The sequence below is a fragment of the Argiope bruennichi genome, chromosome 7 (genome assembly GCF_947563725.1).
Source record: "Argiope bruennichi chromosome 7, qqArgBrue1.1, whole genome shotgun sequence".
NCBI classification, from domain to species: domain Eukaryota; kingdom Metazoa; phylum Arthropoda; class Arachnida; order Araneae; family Araneidae; genus Argiope; species Argiope bruennichi.
Genome location: NC_079157.1, coordinates 29103555 through 29125331, shown reverse-complemented (window position 1 = coordinate 29125331; position 21777 = coordinate 29103555). Strand labels below are relative to the sequence as shown.

General features: G+C 31.3%; 1 protein-coding gene across 1 annotated transcript; it reads left to right on the top strand.

Moving 5' to 3' along the window:
• The first annotated feature begins 15445 nt into the window (after window positions 1-15445).
• On the top strand, window positions 15446-17877 carry LOC129975328 (uncharacterized). The gene is made up of 3 exons (XM_056088391.1): window positions 15446-15754; window positions 15848-16663; window positions 17857-17877. The coding sequence occupies exons 1-3, from the start codon at window positions 15446-15448 to the stop codon at window positions 17875-17877; spliced, it is 1146 nt and encodes a 381-aa protein (XP_055944366.1).
• Window positions 17878-21777: the final 3900 nt, after the last annotated feature.

Below are 21777 nucleotides of genomic sequence, written 5' to 3'. Positions count from 1 at the left end.
GTGATGTCATTCGAATGTTTGCTTTTGGAGAAGAAGGAGTTACTGAGCTGAGTAACTCAAACGAATCTGCAATAAATTAGTTGTTAAGTTTTCTATTTGCCTATTTATTCAAAGCACTCACGAACCAGCCACGACATTTGGCGCAGCCGACAGGATTGAGAATCGAGTGCTATTTTTGACGAACTTGAAATCGAACTTTATTTGATAAAGGTGTGCTTTCGGTATCGATATGGCCTTCCTAGGCAGTGCGAAAAGGGAAGATTTGAAGTTGTTGGAGGAAGAGCTGGGTGAAACTGTTTCATTACAGATGAAAATTGTGGATTTAAAAAAATTAATTACTGGAAGTAAAAATTACGAGGAAGAGTTTGTGAAGAAACAAATGATAATTATCATAGAAGATAGAAAAGAAAGAAAAATTAAAGAAGAACCGGAATTGCAGGAGAAAAAGGCACAAGAAGAACTAGAATTGGAACTTGAGAAATTGAAGCTGCAATATTCCAGTGTACCCGTGGATGTCGAATTACCAACTCCCAAGATAGAACTCAGGCACGTGATGCAAAAATTCGATGAAAAGAACAGTGATATCAGTTCATATTTGCTGTTGTTCGAGAGGCAAGCTGAGTGGGCTCAAATAAAACGAGAAGATTACGTGTCGCATCTATTAGGATTATTGTAAACGGATATAACCCAACTCATCGCTCGAGAGCCAATCGAGAAAGTTAAGGACTATGACCACATCAAGAGTTTATTAGTGAAACGATTTAAACTCAGCCCGGAAAAATTCAGGCAAAAGTTATGACTCATTTTAAAAGACCGGAGACTACCTGGTGCGATTTTACTTACGAACTTAAAAATTATTTTGAGCAATGGATTTAAGGATTGGAAATAAATACTTTTGAAAGTTTGTCGGGTTTAATCATAACAGAACAGATAAAGCGAAAAGAACCTACGGATATTAAAGAACATTTTATTGATGTTTGGTCACAATTCACGAATCCAAACGAAACTGCAAGCAAATTAGATGATTATGAAAATGTGCGATCAAACAGTGTGAGGAAAAAGAAAGAACTATATCAAGAGAATAACTGTTCTAAACATCAAACATACGACGAAAGAGAAGAGAGACATTTTTCGGAACGGAAATATGTACCCCCGCCTCAACGAGAATTCAGACAAAAACTTTCATAAAAATGAAACTACAAATTCAAGAAAAGTAACAAGAGACTGTTACGTTTGCGGATTGTCGCATTTTGCTAGAGACTGCCCAAATAGACATAAAAAATCGCAGTTGAGAGAATCTGCGGCAGAAAAGAAACGGGAAGACATTTTAACCGCGGAAATTCAGTCGAAATTAATTAATGGTGGAAAAAGCTTAAATATCAAACCTTTACAATGCGTTGATATTTGTGTAGACAATAGAGAACTGCAAACCCTAGTTAACTCAGGTGCTATGATACCAGTTTTAAATTCTAAATATGTGTCAAGTGAACAAAAAGAAAAAGGAAAGATCATTTTAAAAAGTGCATTTGGAGAAAGGATTAACATTACTCTTTCGAGTTTTCAAATATCATTAAAAGATAAAAACAACGAAGGATTTTCCAGGCCTATTGAGATAGTTGCAGCTATCACGGATAGAATTCAAGAGCAGTTCATCCCCCCCCTCTGTATTAAACTTATTGGGAGAAAGCATAAATCACAGCCGCACCCAAAACTCGTCTGTATTAGAGGCGCCTATGGAAGAGAGCTTTGATGAATTTATGATTTGTTGTGGAGTTAGTCAGAGCGAAGGACAACCGAGCGGAAATTAAAGCGATTCTTTGGATAAGAAAAACAAAATTAATGTATTGAAAGAAGAACAAAGAAAATGTGATACTTTGCAGTCAGTAAGAAAAAATGTATCGCTTGGAAAATGAAACTTTTGTATGAATGATGAATTAATATTCCACCGGGATAAAATATTAGGCGAAAAAGTGAATCAGTTGGTTTTGCCCAAAAATAAAAAACTGCAAGTTCTTAAATTAGCACATGAATCAATTTTCGGATGCCATATGGGATTAAAAAAGACTAGTGAAAGAATTAAATACAGTTTTTATTAGCCAAATATGACAGATGATATTAAAAACTTTTGTAAATCCTGTAAAGAATGCCAGTTGAGGAGTCCGGAAAAAATGATTGATAAAATTCCTATTACTCCTGTTCTCCGTCCGCAATTGCCATTTGAGATAGTAAATATAGACCTAATAGGACCCATTGAACCCCCTTCTGCTCGTCGGCATAAGTATGTATTATGTCTAATGGACCAGAATTCTCGATGGCCGGAGGCTGCCCCTCTTCTTTCGTTAACGGCTAAAGCTACGTGTGATGCTTTATTGTTGATATTCATGCGGACTGGAATACTCAATGTTATTGCAAGTGATAATGGAACGAACTTTATTTCTAAGTTAACCCAGGAATTCATGAAAAGATTAGGTTGAGCTCCCAGATTTACGACGCCTAACCATCCAGCTGGGAATGGCCTTATAGAAAGATATAATAGGGTGTTCAAAAATTCACTCCATCACATTATCAGAACTGATCCGAGTAATTGGGATAAATACATTCCGTATATGCTTTTTGCGTACAGGGAAGTTCCTAACTGTACTACAGGTGTTTCGCCATTCAAGTTGATGTATGGACGTGAAGCACGAGTACCTCTCAGTGTTCTAAAATCGAGCTGGTGTGGTGATATTGCCATTCCGTTAAACATGGAGAAATCAGTTGTGGATTATTTACAGGAGCAAAAAATAAACTTAGAAAGAGCTGCAGATGAAGCATCTCTCATCGCTTCTGGTAAACAGCAGACATATGCAAAATATTTTAACCGTCGAACCGCTTCTAAGGAATTTAAGCCAGGTGACCAAGTTTATTTATTAATACCTGATTCATCGAACAAATTGTATGCCCGTTGGACTAGTCCTGGAGAAGTTATCGAGCATTGCCCTCCACATTCATATAAAGTAAAACTTAGCGATGGAAAATTCGGCATTGTCTTGCAAATAAAATTCGGAAATACTATCCAAGAATTAATGCTGTAGGCATGATCTTTGAAGATGATGCACACTTTACAGAAGTTTATTCATCCCCCAGTTATAAAAATGTATGTTACTGGAAAGAGATATTTGATCAAGTGGATTTGCGACATCTTTCTGAGGAAGTGAAAAGTCAAATCCTGAACTTATTGCGGAATCATCATTCAATATTCACCGGAGAAGTTAGAGTTGCAAAGGTTGGTCATCACAAGATAAAATTAGAGGACGATAAAGAAAGGAAAAAACCTTACGTGTACAGGATTCCTGAAGCGCTGAAACCTCAAATAGACTCCCAAATCGAAGAACTCCTAAAACTAGATCTAATCGAAGAGACAGCTGACATTGCTTATCCTATAGTCTATGTAAACAAGAAGGATGGATCTATCAGGATGTGCGTGGATTATCGAGCTTTGAATGCAGCGACTAAAACCGACGATTTCCCCATGGAAGACGCAACGGAATTAATATATTTCATAGGACAGGCAAATGTGATTAGTGTGTTAGATCTTTTGAAGGGGTACTATTCGCTTCCCATGGAAGAAGATTCGCGGGATTATACATCTTTTAAGACCCATAGAGTACAATATCGTTTTAAAGTAATGCGTTTTCGGCTGAAAAATGCAGCTGCAGCTTTTCAAAGGGAAATGAACAAAGCATTGTCGCCATACAGAGAATTTTGCCGTGCTTATATTGATGACATTGCTATATTCTTCAATGATATTCCCTCTCACTTGAAACATCTTCATTTGGTGCTGGATAGATTGGAAGAGCTGCAATTCACTGTTAATCTTTCAAAGTGTGCTTTAGTGAAATCTGAAATTTCATACCTGGGACATATAATTGGCTCAGGAAAGCATCAAGCTGATCCAGCTTAGAAACGATCTCTCGTTTGCCCATACCTGAAACCAAGAAACAACTACGTAGTGCTCTTGGCCTGTTCAACTATTATCGTGATTATATTGCGAATTTCGTCGAGATTGCCTTTCCATTAACGGAACTAACAAAGAAAAGAAGCCCTGAGGTGTTGCCGTGGTGTGAAATGCATAGTGTTGCTTTTGAAATATTAAAATCATCATTGTTACACGCTCCTACTCTACACACTCCGAATATGAGCAAACCCTTTGTGATTCATTGTGATTCCTCGTCAATCGGGATTGGCTCGTGTTTATCACAGACTGTTGATGGAAAAATGTGCCCTATCGCTTATGCAAGTCAAAAATTAAACAAAAGCCAACAATCTTGGTCGACAATCGAACGGGAAGCATTTGCTATAGTTTGGAGCTTGAAAAAGTTTGAAACCCTTGTGTTTGGATCCGAGACCCACATTTTTACCGATCATAACCCCTTTCCTTATCTGACCAAGTGCCCTCCTCAGTCATCTCGACTACAAAGGTGGGTATTTGCCTTGCAGAGATTCAATATAACATTAAAACATTGTCCTGGTTCTAAAATGCCGCATGCTGATGCTCTGTCACGTTTATTACCAAAATAGACTGAAAAACATTTTTTTAGTACTAATATCATTTTTCTGTTTTATATATCAATATGGGATTAGTGACTATAAAATAATAATAATTTATGCTTGATATTATGTATATTTGTTTTAATGTGTGTGTGTGTGTGTGTGTGTTTTTTTTTTTTTATCATTTTCTTAATATGTTGAATAATTGGTATTCGCAAGTTTGGTTAAGAGTATAATGTGCAAAACTATTTGAAATAGGATTAGTTACAGGAATATAACTTTTTCTAGTGTTTGTCGTAAATTTTCATTCAGCAGTTTTGGTTATATTTGAAATATCATTTGAATAATGTTTATCAAGTGAAATCCTTTCTTAATTATGTATTAATGTTTACTAAGTGATTATATTCATTATAAACTTGTGTTTATTGGTTGATAAGTGATTTTATACATTTTTAAGTATATATTAATGTATATTAACTGATAAGTGAGTTTCTTATTATCAAGATGGTATTTACATTCAATTGTGCATTTCTTATTTTACCTCATTGCTTTCTTAAATGTTAGTTAGTAATTATTCATTCGAGTTAACTTTGCATTTGTGTTTATTTTTATTTAGATAATTTGATGTTATTAGATACGTTTTAAAATCCAATTCATAATTTTAATTCAGAGGTATGTTTATGTTTTCATATAAACACTACTCTTACATTGGGGGTGTAGTGATTGGATTTTGAAGCGTTAGGAAACAAATGTTCATAGATGGCTCTAGACAACTAGCGCGAGTGTAATTAAAAGAGTGATGTCATTCGAATGTTTGCTTTTGGAGAAGAAGGAGTTACTGAACAGAGTAACTCGAACGAATCTGCAATAAATTTGTTGTTAAGTTTTTTATTTGCCTATTTATTCAAAGCACTCACGAACCAGCCACGACAAAGTGTCTCCACGTTTTTCATTTAAAATTGTTCAAAAATTAAAGTGTAGAGTATGCAGACTTTAATCTAAAAAATTTAATTCACAAAATAAGATTTTCTTCCATAAATAAAAGTGAATGTGTGTATATGCATGTATCATTCTGATTTACAAGATACACCATTGCACGTAGAGATACTAAATTTTTCACAAATGCATTTGAGAGAAAAAAATATACAATTCAATGCAACTAAAATATTAACAAAAAAGTTTATATTTATTGTAAATTATCTTTAAAAAAATTCATCAATTTTATTATTTTATTCGTATTTATATTGTTACGAATCTGTGATTTGGCTTCCCAGCATAGTTGGTTCCATAGGAGGTCCCGGAGCTTGGCGACCATTTGGCGACTTGGCGACGAATTTGGGTGACTTTGGCGTCAAAATAGATTATACCTGAAACATTGAGAATTTTCCCGATCCGTCCAGTAGGAACGGAGATACGCTTCGAACGTTCCTGATTGGTTGAGAGGCTTCTAGCCCCGCCTCCTGAGACCTATAAAAGGAGCAGCCTGTAGCTGCCGGAGTCGAGTCGTGACCCAGTAGTGGTAGAGTAGTCGGAAGCGACAGAGAAGAGTGGTCTTGGACCAGTGGAGTCGTCGTAGTTGTTACCCGACGGTGAGTCGAGTCGTGGACTAGTGGAGTCGAAGAGTAGTCGGAATCGACAGAGAGAACTGGCCTTCCAGAGATTAGCGGAGCAGCGACGGAGTCAAGTGAGTACTGAATTAAGCTGTGCGCTACAGTCTGTCTGTCTTGTTAAATGCTGCTGTGTATGCTGTTGTTGCTGCACGTCTCGGCTGAAGATAATCGTCTTCTGTGCTGTATATAGTGGTCGTCTTTGTGCTGTCCTGTGGGTCTTCGTGTAAATAAACATTGTTGTTTTATTTTCTACTGCCGCCTGGTGATTGAGCGTTCTCCACACCATACAACTCCCACTATCCAAGCGAACCCCGGAAAATTTCGTAACAATATTATGTATTTTTATTTTGCTAAAAAATATATATGAATAGATTTTAGATAGCATGTATGTTTTTTTGTCTAGATTTTCCAGTTTGTGTGAAAAGATAAGTTAGGTAAACGTAAATTCTAGAATTTTAAATATGAGATATTGTGTATTTTTATTACTATATTGGGTTTGTTAATTTATTTATTTCATATGTATATAAATTATTTGTTTGGCCGGAAATTCAACAGCTTTGAACAGATTTAATTTCAAATTGTGAGAAATTTATAATTTGTTAAATTCTCTTATTGATTTGTGTGTTATTAATTAGCTGAAATGTACATTTAAATGAACCATTTATCTCAAAACAGTAGGAATCGTCTGCGATGGTAGCATTTAAGTTCAAGTGTATTTTTTTAGAATAGAATTTCTAAATTTTTTAGAATAGAATTTCGCTATTTTAGATTTCTTTTTAAAGTTTATTAATTTTCATTTGACAACTACGTTTAGCATACTTTGACTGTGAATGAATAATTCAGAGTTGATGTGATTTATAAACGCTTTTGATATATTTAGCTGTATATTTTAAACTTTCCCCCTTTGGCGACCAGTTAGTCAGCTGCGATTAATAGTTGCTGAAAATATCAATTGTTTCCACAACAAATCATTCTTACACTTCAAATTTCGATATATATATATATATATATATATAGAGAGAGAGAGAGAGAGAGATATGTTGTGTCCGGAGTGTAATCCTGGCGCCGTTACGTCTTCACTCAACAGCCAATACGAAGCCCTCTCATTCCCGCCAGTAGAGCTCTTTATTTAATTACGAAAAAGCGTTTGTCGATGTAAAACGGCCCAGCCGTTCTTCAAGTTCATTTTTTATCCTTTAATGTGTGTGATTCTTGTAATATGACCCATCTCTAAGTATCTCAACCGGGCCAGATTTAACATGTATCTACACACACACACACATATATATATATATATTTACCGAAAATTATTGAAACGGGCCGCATGTCAGAACTGAGAGAGATTCCTTTTCACTAATGAGAAGCTTTTTACCGTCCAAAAATTCGTAACTCCTAGAATTATAGGATCTGGTCTGTAGAAGCACCAAGCTCTTCAGTAGTTGGTGAACATCGCAAAAATCCAAAGTCAGTCATGGTCTGTGCGGAATTTGCGAAAGCTGCAAAACATCTCTTCTTTTTGTGGATGAGGGAGCTAAAAAAATTCAAAAAGTGTACCAGGGGGACATTCTAGAAGCTGTTATATTTTCGTGGGCCAAAACACACTTCTCAAATGTAAAATGGGAGTAAAAAGACTCTGCATCAGCTCACAAGGCTAAAGAGACAGAAGAGTGGAGGAAGGAACATTTTCTGGTCGTAATATCACCTGGAGAATGGGCACAATACTCGCCGAATCTCAATCCCATTTATGGCCCATTTTGAAGTCTAAGGCTTGCAGTAAATGACATAAAAGTTTAGACACTTTAAAGAAATGTCTTCTGCGGGAATGGGATAGATTAAAGGTAGAAGATTTGCGGCCCATTGCTGAAAATTTCAATAAGTATTTACGCCTTTGCATCACTGCAAAAGGGGACCATTTTGAAACCAATTAAATTTATTTATCAGGAAAAGTCTACTCTTATTATTATTTGTTATATTTTGTCAATTTATTAATTTTTAATCAAGTTATATTAAAATTTGTTTGTCCAGGGTTTTCTGCCGCACCCTGTATATATATATATATATAATCAAAAAACAAACCTCATGAAATTTTAATTAAAACAAACAAAAAAGATTAAAATAAACAAAATGAAACAAAAAATATACAATTGTATTTGGAGAGCGTTAATGCTGCTACTACTAAAACACAGATGAACTTAACCAAATTAGTAAAAACATTAAGTTAATATAAGCAAAAAGAATAAAAAAGAGACGTTAAAATCAATTGCATTTTGTAGCTGTCCAGCTCATTAATACACAAACACACAGACTTTCTTTGATTGGATTTCCTCTTAAATTCTACAGAAGTCTTAAAATTTGGTCGTAGTTCTATTTACCAAATTTCATCCGTCTAACTCAAAGGATTTTTAAGTTACAGTGTTCGCAGACGGACGTAATACCAAACATGAGTTTTTCGGACTCAAGAAGGCTGAAATGTGGAAATTCGTCAAAGTTACGAGTTTGCATTTTTGGGTGATTACAATACTTCCGCTATATTTCGAATGAGAGAAAGTAAAAAGGATAAAATATATAAACAAGGAGCTTATACCTTTTTCTTCATTTTCATAATTTCTTAAACTTACAATTGGCAGAATTCTCACAGACGCATTGCGGTATGTTTGAAACTAAATGTTTGCAAATTCATAAAAATTGTGGTATTTTGTTGTGTTACAAAATAATTATGATAGATGTCTAAATAGCATATCGATCATATCTATTTCAAAATGCAGAAAGTTGGAATTGTTATGTGGTTAAATGTAATATTGAAAATGAATCATCCAAACTGAAATGGAATCCGTTTTACTCATTGAAAAAGGATATGATTTTTTTAAGTGTAATAATTTATTTCAATTGTGATGAGTAACTGAACGTTGATTACTATAATATCACGAAACTGAAAAAAAAAAAAAAAAAAAAAAACATGCATACAAAAGGAAAATACATCATCAATATCAGAACTTCATGAAAGAGTCCGGTCGATCCTGTTCTGCGAATTCCGAATGCTCTGTATCATTTGTTCTCTACAAGTAAATTACAGTAATTGTCTTTTCAGAAAATTATTGAATCGTTAGGCAGAAACGCAGGAAAAAACGGAAGACCAGTGTATTGGATGCTCTATATTTCGTGAGACAATCGTGGGACCGAGTTTCAAAAAGTACAGTTTAAAAAATCCTTTTAGAAAGCGAACCACAAATGGAAAAAGATGGAAAAGTCATCTTTCTATTTGACCATTCTGAAAGAACCGTATAGAAAGAAATCTCTCCGGAGACGCACTTCAACGATTATGTCTCATGTAATGACAGATTGTCTGTGTGCGCAAGTGACGCTGGCGAAACCGGTGATTTATCGGAACAGACGAATAGCAATTTTAGCGGAGAAACTCCGATTTATTGTGTTATTTTTTTTAATAAAAGAAAACATTTACGACTTCTTAATTAAAAAATTTCAATAATAAATAAGGAGTATATAACAATTTGAATTCATCAAGTTAAAATTTTCTGAAAACATACAAAAAAAAAAAAAATGAAGCATTATTCTCAGGGTTTAATTCCAACATAGAAAAAAGGCAATTAAAAAGAACATCTCATGTAAAATCTTCATATTTCGTCTTAATTCTGTTTACCAAATTTCAGCCATCTAACTCAAAGGATTTTGAAGTTACAGTGTTCACAGACGGACATAATGCCAAACAAGAGTTTCTAGGACTCAGGAAGGTTGAAATGTAGAGATTCGTCAAAGTTACGAGTTTGCATTTTGGGGTGATTACAATACTTCCTCTATATTTCGAATGAGAGATTAAAGAGGATAAAATATTTTTACAAGGGAGCTTTTTCTTCATTTTCACAATTTTTTTAACTAAAAATTCGTAGAATTCTCACAGACGCATTGCGGTGAGTTTGAAACAAAATGCCTTCTAATTCATGAAAAGTAGAGCATTTTATTGCGTTATAAAATAATTATGATATTTCTCAAAATAGCATATTGATTATATCTATTTCCAGATGCATAAAATAGGAACCGTTGTGTGGCTATATGTAATACTGGAAACGAATCATCCTAATTGAAATGGAATCCATTTTACTTATTGAAAACGGATATGTACTTTATTAATGTAGTAAGTTATTTCAATTGCGATGAGTAACTGAACATTGATTACTATAATGTCGTCTGTTACAAAACTGAAAAAAAAAAAGACATATATATAAAAGAGAAATACATCAGCAATATCAGGACTTCATGAAGATGTCCGAGGCCGACCCGATTCCGCGAATTCCGAATGCTCTGTATCATTTGTTCTATAGATCTTAATTACAGAAATTGTCTTTTGAGAAAATTATGGCATTGTTGGACGAAGATGCGGAAAAGACGAAAGACCAATGGATTGGATGCTCTATATTTCGTGAGAAATCAAGGAACCGAATTTCTAAAAATAGAATTGAAAAATGCTTATAGAAGGCGCAGCACAAGTGGAAAATGATGAAAAGATAATTTTTTCCATCTGACTGTTCTGAAGGAACCATATAGAAAGAAATCTCTCCGGGGACGCACTTTAACGATTATATCACATGTAATGACTGATTGTCTGTGTGTGCAAGTGAAGCTGACGAAACCGTTGATTTATCGGTACAGCCGAATAGTAATTCTGAAGGAGAAACTCCGATTTATAGTGTTATTTTTTCTGAAGCTTTACATGGTTGGAAACTGTTAAAACGTAATTTTTGCAACAGAATGTAATAGATACTATATTTACTTTTGCCCACAAAGTCGATTTTTTTTTCAAATATTAATCAAGGAAATTGTGAATTATTATTTAGTACATATTTAAATTTTCAAATTAAATAGTACTTAATTAAACGTTGTATTTCTTGCTACTGCGTAAACAGTACAGTTAAGTTTTTATGAATTTTAAAGGTTTTAAATCAAAAATAAAGATTAGCGAAAAAATTATTTTTTCAGGTGAGTTGAAGCAATAGACTTAATGCATATATCGCGGCCAAAACAGTATCATGAGATAGATCAGAAATAGAACTCCCATGGAACCTCAGGTGCGCAAAATAAGAAAGCTCGTTTTGAACCGTAAAAGGAGATGCTAGTTTGTCCCAAGAAAATGATTTGAGACGGAAGCCATTTTGTTCATCTGATGAAATAATTGTAAAAATTCATGAGAAGTTGCAGCAGCTAGAAAATTTAGCGGAAGAGTTTGCCTACATAACGCCGACTATATTTCTGGATTCGGGCAACACTAAACTTAGACTACGGCTTGGCTGATAACAAACAACAGGACTCCAAACTCGAATGAGATCAAAAAAGCTGTCACAGAAAACGAAAATAAATAAATAATTGGGACTCATTTGGATTATTATAATTGTGGCTCTATTATCAGGCTCTGAATATCTGTTGCAATTGCCATAAGCTATGCCAATCATCAGAGAAATGTTACAAAATTAATCAAAGTTTATTTAATGTCAACGTTTAGTACATTAAAAGTAACCAATCTGTCTCTCTTGAATGTTGTGCAAGCAGTATGAAATGCTATAGATATTAAAAGTGCAAGGAAAGAAGGAAGAAAAAGTTTTAATTAAAGATGTAAATTATATTTTTAAAAAAAAATTAATTTTTTAATGAAAATAATATTGCAACAGCATTATTTTAATTCTGTTTGGAAATTGAGGCATCTTATATACTATTCACTTTTATTCGTTATGCTTTTTTTTTAATTTTATGCGATATGAATTTAAATTTGTATCATAAATCCTGTGTTTTTGCGGTACTATGTTGTGTCCCCATGGCAAAATGTGTAAATAAAAAACCTTGAGATTAAATCCGCCACTTGTTATATCTCATCACAGTTCACACATTTGTAGAAATGTTTTAGGAGACTGAACTCTTATTACATTTAACGGTAGCCTGGATAAGACAAAGTATGTTTTATCGAAGAGAAAATGTGTTTGGATATTTGAATAAATGATAGATAGAAATCAAAATGGTATTTACGTGTAGTCAAATACAAAAGTACATGCTCTTGGTTATCGGTGAACATGACCGATGATAGGAGAAAAATTCTGAGATGTGTCAGGGGTCAGAATTTTTCACGATGTATCCCTTTTCTTATTGGATATCTACGTCTCATCAACATCATTTCGTGCATTATTTCAGAAAAAGAAAGAGGTGTCTACGTGCGCGCCGATATAGCGTCTCTAATCAAGATCAAAAGCCGCTTAACAAAACAGAGGAATTTTGTTCTATATTGGTTTCGATTAGTCCGAAAGAAAATTTTTATTACCACAGTGAAGGGAAATAATTGAATAACTTGATTATTCATGCCACCATGGATGATGTGGCAGTTTTTCTAAAACCGTTGAGAAACATTTGACTCAATTAAGGTTAATTTTTGCCAGAATTAGACAAATTGAATTTTTCTGTCAAACTCAATTAATGCACCATTGCAGCAAAGAAAATAAAATATTTCAGGCACGTAATAGGGTAAGTAAAACATGGATAAAATGAAGAAAAAGTCTTGGCGATGTGAAGATTTACTAGATTCTCTAAAAAGAAGAGAGTTATAACTGTGATAGATTTAATGAGCATTTTTAGAAATCATATTCAAATTTATGTCACGGTTTCAGGTCCGCTCACTGATTTAACTAAGAAAAATATATCTGTTATCCTTTCAGAGCAAGTGGAGAATGCTTCATTTGATAATCTGAAGGAACTTTTATGTGAGATACCTGATTTAGCCACTTCTAATTCCAATCTGCCTTTTAAAATGCATTAAGATGCATCCAATTATAAAGTAGGAAGGTATTCAATTCAACTAGATTCTAAAGGAATTTATAAACCGATTGCTTTAGTGAAAGGTTACATTCCACTCAAATTTATTGACTCGTGTTATAAAAGATGTAGAATGTTATCTTTATTAAACAAACTTGATAAAAAGAATGACGGAACTAGAATCGAAATTGTTTCCGATAATAATTCATTGAAATATTTTAATCAAACCATACCAAATGTCTTAAATTAACCGTTTTCTTTTCTGACTTTCAAAGATGGGATCTTTTTACGACGTATAAACCACATATGCAGCATAGAAGTGCTGGTGCTATATCAAGATTAAATTAAGAATTTTATTAATTATTTTTTATTTATTGTATTAATGTTTTGTGAAAATATTGTCAAAGAGACGATTATTGGTGTGTATCTAACTACGATAACTGAACAATCAGTTATTTCCTGAGAAAGAGACTTCATTGATCTTGTTTTGCCATTTACAGTACGATAATTAAATGCTGAACTTGATGTTTCTTCGAGTACAGTATTCTTCATTGAATTTTCTATAATGGGCAGAAAATATTTACTTTAATGGACGAGCTTTATCGAGCTGCAATAATGAAGGTGTGTGGACTTGTATACTTTGTTTTGCGGAATTTGGATTTATTTTCTTCGTCAAAATAAAAAGATTTTATATCATGAACCATAAATTGAAATGTCCGAAACACAACAGATTTAAAAGTGGCTTAAGAATTAAAAACTTTAATAATAACGTAGCTTAATTTCTTTCCTTTTAATCTTAAATAAATAATATTTACAATTCCACTGTTGTCCGTGTTGATAAAGAGCCACTGTACCAATTCTCTAAAGTTAGAGAAAGAAAGCGATTCCTCTCAAGAAGTGTTATTTAAAAACTCGGCACACGAACTCGGACAGAATAGTCACACTATTGAATATGATATAATTCCTTCCAGCAAAATTGAAATTTCTTTCCCGAAAAGTTCCGGTTTGCAGACTAGATCCAATGGCCCGTTATGAAAACTAGACCTTAAAGATAGCAAATGGACGAAAATGATCCTTGATCCGAGCCAATGAAATTCACGCAAAATCGCGCGTCATCATGACGTCAGAAAGAAAACAAACAAACAACGGATTTGGCGGTAAACATGAGTATATGGTATTATTAAACTGAACTTAACATCAAATAATAATGGGACTAGCGTTTTATGTGAAATTCTGAAAAAATTCTGGTCCAGCCAAGGAATACGGTTTAGATTTGTCAACCAAATCATTAGCATAATTTGAGGAAAGACTTCAGTGAGCTTTTTAAAATAAGTCCTCTCTCTTTGCTGCTTCATTTTTCTGAAGCGTTTTAATTATGTTGTATTTTTTCTATATAAATTGATGAATTTTCATTTCGAAACGACTTTGTTGCTCCAAATCCCAAAATTATTGTTTCAAATTTAATTTAGAACGATGATAAAAAATATTTAATTATTATGTCTCTGAATGAAAAAATTGTGTGTCAATTTTGTGCTAAGACATTTCAAACAATTAGCAATTGTCGAAGGCATGAGAAAAATTTTCATGGAAAAATATACATGAAATACAAATGTACTGTTTGTGAATTTTCATGCTCAAAAAAATATGAATTAATTGAGCATAATGTTACAAACCATGCTGAAGCATCTACTCCAGTGCCAATTTTTTCACCATCAGCAAACCATACAGAAACATCTACACCAGTGCCAATTTTTTCACCATCAGCAAACCATACAGAAACATCTACACCAGTGCCAATTGTTTCCCCATCAGAAAACAATGCAGAAGCATCTAGACCAGTACCAATTGTTTCTCCATCAGAAAACCAAGTAGAAATACCTAAACAAATGCCAGTGCAATTACCACCCATATATCTCTGTCAAATCTGCAAAAAGAGGTTTTCAACAAAGAGCAATTGCAAAAGACATGAAAAAAATGTTCACAAATTTTTGCATTGTAAATATAAATGTTCAAGTTGTGAATTCTCATGTTCAATGAATGATGAACTACTTGAACATATTGAAGTCAATCATACTGAAGAACCTAATCCCTTGCCAGTCCAGTCCTCATCAATATATTCATGTCCTCATTGTGGAGAAATATTTAATGAATTTGTTGCACTTATAAAGCATAAGAGGATCCATGCTACATCCAGAATTCCAATCCTCTGTTCCATCTGCAGAAAATCCTTTTCCTCCATTCAATGTTGCAGGAGGCATGAGAAAATTTTCCATGCAAATTTCAAAGAAAAATTTCCCTGTGCTGAATGCAAAAATGTCTTTTTTATTAAAAGTAAACTATATATGCATATTAAAAGAAATCACCCTAATTTATTTAAAACAAATGAAAGCTTGATTTTCAACTCTTGGAGTGATTTCAAAAACTGGAAGACAGAAACTGAACTAACGACTTCAACATCTTATATAAGAACCCGAAAGCAATATTCTTCTTACACTACTATGTATACGTGTCACCGTAGTGGATATTTCAGCTCTAAGAGCAAAGGTCTTCGCCATATAAAGTTGGCAGGATCATGTAAAATAAATTCTTATTGCCCAGCTTTCATATCTGTTAAAAATTGTAAAGAGACAGGCCAGTTGCATGTGAAATATTTTCCTACGCATGTAGGCCACGTCTTTGAAGTAAAACATCTTCGGCTGTGTGACAAAGAAAAGGAGAAGATAGCTGGTCAATTGATTACAGGTGTCAAAATTTCAAATATTTTGAATAATATTGCAGGCACATCTTCACCAACTAAGCGTTTGGCAGTAACAACTGCTCAGGATATTAGAAACATTGCAAAAAAGTATCAAATAAATGGAGACATTATTAGAAATGAAAATGATGTTCTCTCTGTTGAGGCATGGATACATGAAATGTCGGCATTGGATCCGAATCCAATATTAATGTATAAATTACCAGGGGAAGGCAGCTCTGAATTTCCTGATTTAGAAAAAGAGGATTTTATCTTGGGATTTATGAATGAAGCCCAGGAGGAATTGTTTAAAATATACGGAAATGAAGTGTTGTGCATTGATTCTACTCATGGCACAAATAAATACAACATTCAACTGACCAGCCTGTTAATTAAAGATGATAATTGGGAAGGCTTTCCTGTTGCTTTTTTATGGAGTAACAGGCAACATGAAACAGTTTTTAAATATTTTTTTCAAAAAGTAAAAGCTCGGGTTGGAGACATAAAAGTTAATGCTTTTATGTCTGATGACTATAAAGCCTTCTATAACACTTGGTGTGCTATTTTTAGTAAACCAAACTTTTATGTTTTATGTGACTGGCATATAAAAAGAGCACTAAAAAAAAGTTTAACATCTGGAGCAACTAAAGTAGTAAATGAAAAAATCCCTGAAATTTTAAATAGATTATATGAGCTAATTAATGAAACTGATGAAGCCACATTCAAAACTTTATTAAATATATTTGTATCTAAAATCCTTTCAGATGCTGACACATATAATTTTGGTTATTATTTTATCAAAAATTACTGTAACCGAACAGAGCAGTGGGCAGCATGTTATCGCATTGATGCCAAAATCAATACCAATATGACTGTGGAAAGATGGCACAAAGACTTAAAATACAATAGTGATCTGCAAGGAAAATGTGGAGGACGATTGGACAAAGCTATACACAGCTTATTGAAAAATTTAAGGCTAAAGGTATTAAATAGATTGACTTCTATTCAAAGAGGAAAACTAACAAAAAAAATGTGTGTAATTAGAAAAACACATAAAATTGCTGATAAACTGAAAGAACATTTCCAAACATTTATTCAGTCAGAAAATATTTGGATAGTCACATCATTGTCTGAAGTGGGAGAAACCTACAAAATTACAATAAAAAATCTTGATTCAGAACATAATTGCAATCTGGCTTGCAACATCTGCAATATATGTTTGCATAAAATTACATGCACATGCCCAAATTATACTATCAAATACAACATGTGTAAACATATTCATGCATTTTGCTTTAAAAAAAAGCCTTTTTCTAATCTGCAACAAAATGGAATTTCTAATTCTCCCAGTACTGAAAAGGAAATTAAAGAAAAGCAAGCAATCATTAAAGAAAAGCCTCGACATGAAACACTAGAAAATTTAAAATCCAATGCGACATCTTTAATAATGAGCTTTATACCCGAAATTCAGGAATATTCTGAAGAACAGTGTAAAGAATTCATTAAAGATTTGTCAATATTAAAACATAAATGCAAAGCCATTAAAGCTGCAGAAAATTCTCAAAAACGCCTTCCCCCAGTGGCTTCTACTTGTAGCAATTTGAAAAAAATTACACCCCAAAGAACATTCCCTTTGAAAAAGAAAAAACCTGTAAAGAAATTGCAAGCAAACTACAAGCAAGCTGATACTTTAAGTAATATAATTTTGTCAAAATCTGAGACATATGAGGTACCAAGAGCTAATACAGCCTCAGATCACGCATATTTTAAAAATTTGTAATGATTTGCCTTCTAAGTCAAAAAGAAAAGTTGATTTTTAAATATTATATTAAGGGTTATTGTATATTTTTTATTCACAATTTATTGTGTATACTTGTAGTTTCTAAAATTGCATTGCGAACACGGCTTCATTCGAATTTCTAAGTAGCAGATGCTTTTGGCTATATTATGTGCTGTGCCTTTTATTTTCATCAGTGTGTATATAAATCATTTCACAAGCATTATTAGTTTTTTCTGTGTAGTTGCTTTGTATAAAGTAGCAAATTTTGATGAAAAAGGCTTCAGAGTTTTTCACTTTTAATGTACATATTCTAGCTTCTGTTCTTTGAACATTGATTCAAGCTTTTGTAATTTAACATGTATATTTCTAGTTTTTGCATGAAAATCTATTTTCAGGCTGTAAACTTTCAAGTTTGAAGTCAAGGGTAAAATATATATGTTTACTATCTGACTTTCTTTTTATCCTGATGTAAATAAATTGTTATCTGTATCATTGCTTGAATGTTTCTATTATGCTAAATATTTAATTCGAATTTCTAAGTAGCAGATGCTTTTGGCTATATTATGTGCTGTGCCTTTTATTTTCATCAGTGTGTATATAAATCATTTCATAAGCATTCTTAGTTTTTTCTGTGTAGTTGCTTTGTATGAAGTAGAAAATTTTGATGAAAAAGTTTTCTAAGTAAAAGACTTTCTGAGTTTATTCACTAATGCATGGGTTTTTTACTAGAAGAATTGATTGTCAGATGCTAGAGTTTTAAACATGTTGAACAAAAAAAGAAATTTACAAGCATATTTAATTTTATTCAATGGTCAAAGAACAAATTAATTTTATTTATTTTTCAAAAATTGTTATTACAAAAAATTTGTTATGCCTATTTTAAGGCTTCAGAAATAATTTAAAATTGTAGAAAAGAAATATTACAGGTTTTTAATATTTTACATTTTGTCACATTCATAATATTATTAAAATATTTTACTTTTTTCCAGTGTCTTATATTTGTTTTATAATCAATTTTTCATATCTTATTGTAATGTTAAGTGATATATATATATACAAAAACTGCAATGCAAACGCAGAAAAAAAATCATATATTAAAGTTGTTGTATTCAAGATGTTGGTAAGATAATACAAAAAGAAAGAATAAATCAAAACCTTTTTAAAAAAAATAAATTATAATAATAGCATACAGAGATGATATGCCAATAGTGCCTTCTGCCTCCCCTTCCCCCATGAAATTAAGTAACTGAACAAGCAAATTGCTTTAAAAATGAACTTTTATTACCAAGAATTTCAAATGTGCAAAATTCTTATCAATTTATTTTATTTCAGATGAAGACTTTTTTTACTGAATGTAAATAGTTATAGTACTTAGCACTTATTACTTTTACAGTACTATCAAGTTTATCTGTCTTGGAGTATAAAAATTTCACATTAGTACTGTAATAAAAGTGAATAGTTCTAAATAGTAAGAAATGCACTATTATTAGTTTTTCAATTTATTCCTATCAAATCAATAATTTTTTGTTTTCACTTTGACCTGGTTCCTGAAATGAGATGTTATTTTTTAATTAATTAATTTTAATAAAATTCATTTATAATAGTAAAAAAATCAAAATTATATATTTGATTTATTAAGCCGAAAACTATTTATTATTCTAACAAGCCAGTTATAAATGTATTACTTGTGGTTTCGTGCATTCAAACTGAGTATTTTAGTCTTATTATATCTTCTAATTTTGAGAATAACTGTCAAATTTTTAATGTAGTATAAAATACAATATGTTATTTATTTTTGAAAAATGAAATTTAATTTTTCATTATGTATATCTAATATTTTTATTATATTCCTATTTTAATATGCTCAAAAGATAAATTTTTTTTTCATAAAGACATTAATTACATAATGTATTACACACAAATACAGAACAGTATTTGTTTCATTACACTTTCATAACTTTCAGAGACAAAACACTACTTCAGAATGTTTTTTTTTTTAAATTTAATAATATTCACAATTTATATTAATTTAGAAAATATTTAATAAGTATTCTGAATATCTTGATTTTTTTTTAGCATCTTCTAATGTTTTAGGATTAAAGTTCACAATTTTTGAGACTCATAAATGATTAATATATATTTATTTGAAGATTATATTCCACGATATATTTTTTTAAAATTACAATTTCGCTTCATGTAGCAAAGTAATAGTATTTTTTATAAAGTACCTCTTAAAACGAATAAATATTTCTGCTTTTATGTATCAAATTTCAATAAAATTTATCTTATAAAATCTGATTTTTGATTTATTTCTTAGAAAAAAAAATATTTATAATTTGTGAAAATTGAGTGCTCCATTTAAGGAATAGGTAAATTCTTCAAAAAATTTGGCAAATAGAAACTATGCAATAAAATTCCATATTTTCTTTGTTACTAAATGAATTTTGTAAATCTATATGAAATAATATTATATTAAATTAACAATATTTATTCAATTAATAATTTTTTATATCTCAATCAATGTGAATACTGTTATAATAAGTGCATAAATTTCAAAAATGTTTAATTTTATAAAAAAGTTTCTTAAAAAATGCAAAAAAGTTATTTGTTGGAATATCATTAGAAATTTAGGATGATATCAAAAATCATGCTCTAAGTGTTGAATGGTAGAAGTTTACAATATAGTATTACAAGCTGTTAAAGATAACTTAACAAGTGATAAAATAAATTTTTCTTTGGCCAAAATGATTTTTAACCCTTTAGCAATCTAATAAACCCTCTTATGATCTAAAAAAAATGATTTTAGAAGCAACTGATAAATTTAATATTGTGAATAAAATTAGAATCTAATATTTTAAAAAATATTCATATCATATTACAATAAAAATATGAAAAAGGCTTTTTTTGGTAAAGATTTTTTTTTACTGTTTTTATAATAAAATTATTTCAATCCATTTGTGATTTTTAAACTTTGCTTTTATTCCATCCTGGGAGGCACAATTTATATACAAGCAGAAGCAACAAGCGAAAAGAGGAAAAGCTAATGAAATATTTATCCCTGTGATTATATACTGTGACATTTTGATAGGGATTTCTTTACAAGTGTCAATTTAGGTAGGGGAATCTAGGTATCTTTTAATAAGAATTTGCTTAGCTATCCAATTTTTTATCCCTTCACTCTGAGTGTGGGCATTTGTTGATGTCAGCAATTTTACAGAATTGCTGTTGCATTAATTACATAAAAAAAGGTGGAATTGGATTAGGAAATAAGAGAACATTTTAGAATGAAATTAATATGGGCTAAATTAAACTAAAAATTAAGAAATTAATTAAGTTTAAATTTGATTTTAAAATATTACACACACATGCACGCACAATATATATATATATATATATATATATATATATATATATATATATATAAAGTTTCTCGATGCACTTTAAAAACAAGATCAAATATTAATCTTTTAAAAAATTTATTTTCTGATTTTTGATAGGAACACGATTATTTTTTTATTAATGTTATGTTTCTATTATGATGTCAACACAATCCAATTAACATGGTGATTTTTTAATTTTACGAAAAGTTGGAAAAGTTCAGAGATTATTTGTATTATTAATCTTATAAAATTTGACTTAATTTTTTAGTAAAGCAATTTCCACAATATTTTTTTTTACAAATTAAAATATATTTTTTAATTTTTTAACAGAAGTTTTATTTAACAGAAGAACTAAATATTTAAAAAATGCACATTTAAAACTAAGATGTGCATATATTTCAATAAAAACTGTACATAATTACAAGACAGACAAAAGTGTATGCCAAAAAACACAAAGATACTTCATTTTTGTGGCCAAGATACTTAAAAGTATTAAATTTTTACAGTACTATTTTCATAGTAAGTTCTCAAATTTGAAATTAAATAATATTCTTTCCGATTTCATTAATTTTTAATAATTTGGAAATCCTTTTTAATATATTAATGGTTCGTTACTGCAGCTATTCTTTACTAAACTCATTTTCTCAAAGTATGACAGCATCTATTTTAAAAGTAGTCTAGCATTTTAAGCATATAAACTTAAAATAAATAACTTATAATGAACTTACAAAAAAATTTATTATAAACTTTTCGATATGGAGCCAAAAATTATCCACATTTTCAGTTGTATGCACTAAAAATTTCAGCTAAGCCAAAATTAATTGATGATTTGGTTGACATGGGAGATAAATCTAAAGCCTATTATTTTGCAGGGCCAGAATTTTTTCAGTACCATATTTTTCATATGTCATAAATTTCATATAAAATACCATTATT

Bases quoted from the DNA above. Each gene is read 5' to 3' on its own strand.
- LOC129975328 (XM_056088391.1), top strand. From the start codon at position 15,446: ATGTATACGTGTCACCGTAGTGGATATTTCAGCTCTAAGAGCAAAGGT. The intron at 15,755-15,847 runs GTAACAACTGCT...CTCTCTGTTGAG, and splicing joins CACCAACTAAGCGTTTGGCA to GCATGGATACATGAAATGTC. The intron at 16,664-17,856 runs GTATTAAATAGA...ATCTATTTTCAG, and splicing joins TGAAAAATTTAAGGCTAAAG to GCTGTAAACTTTCAAGTTTG.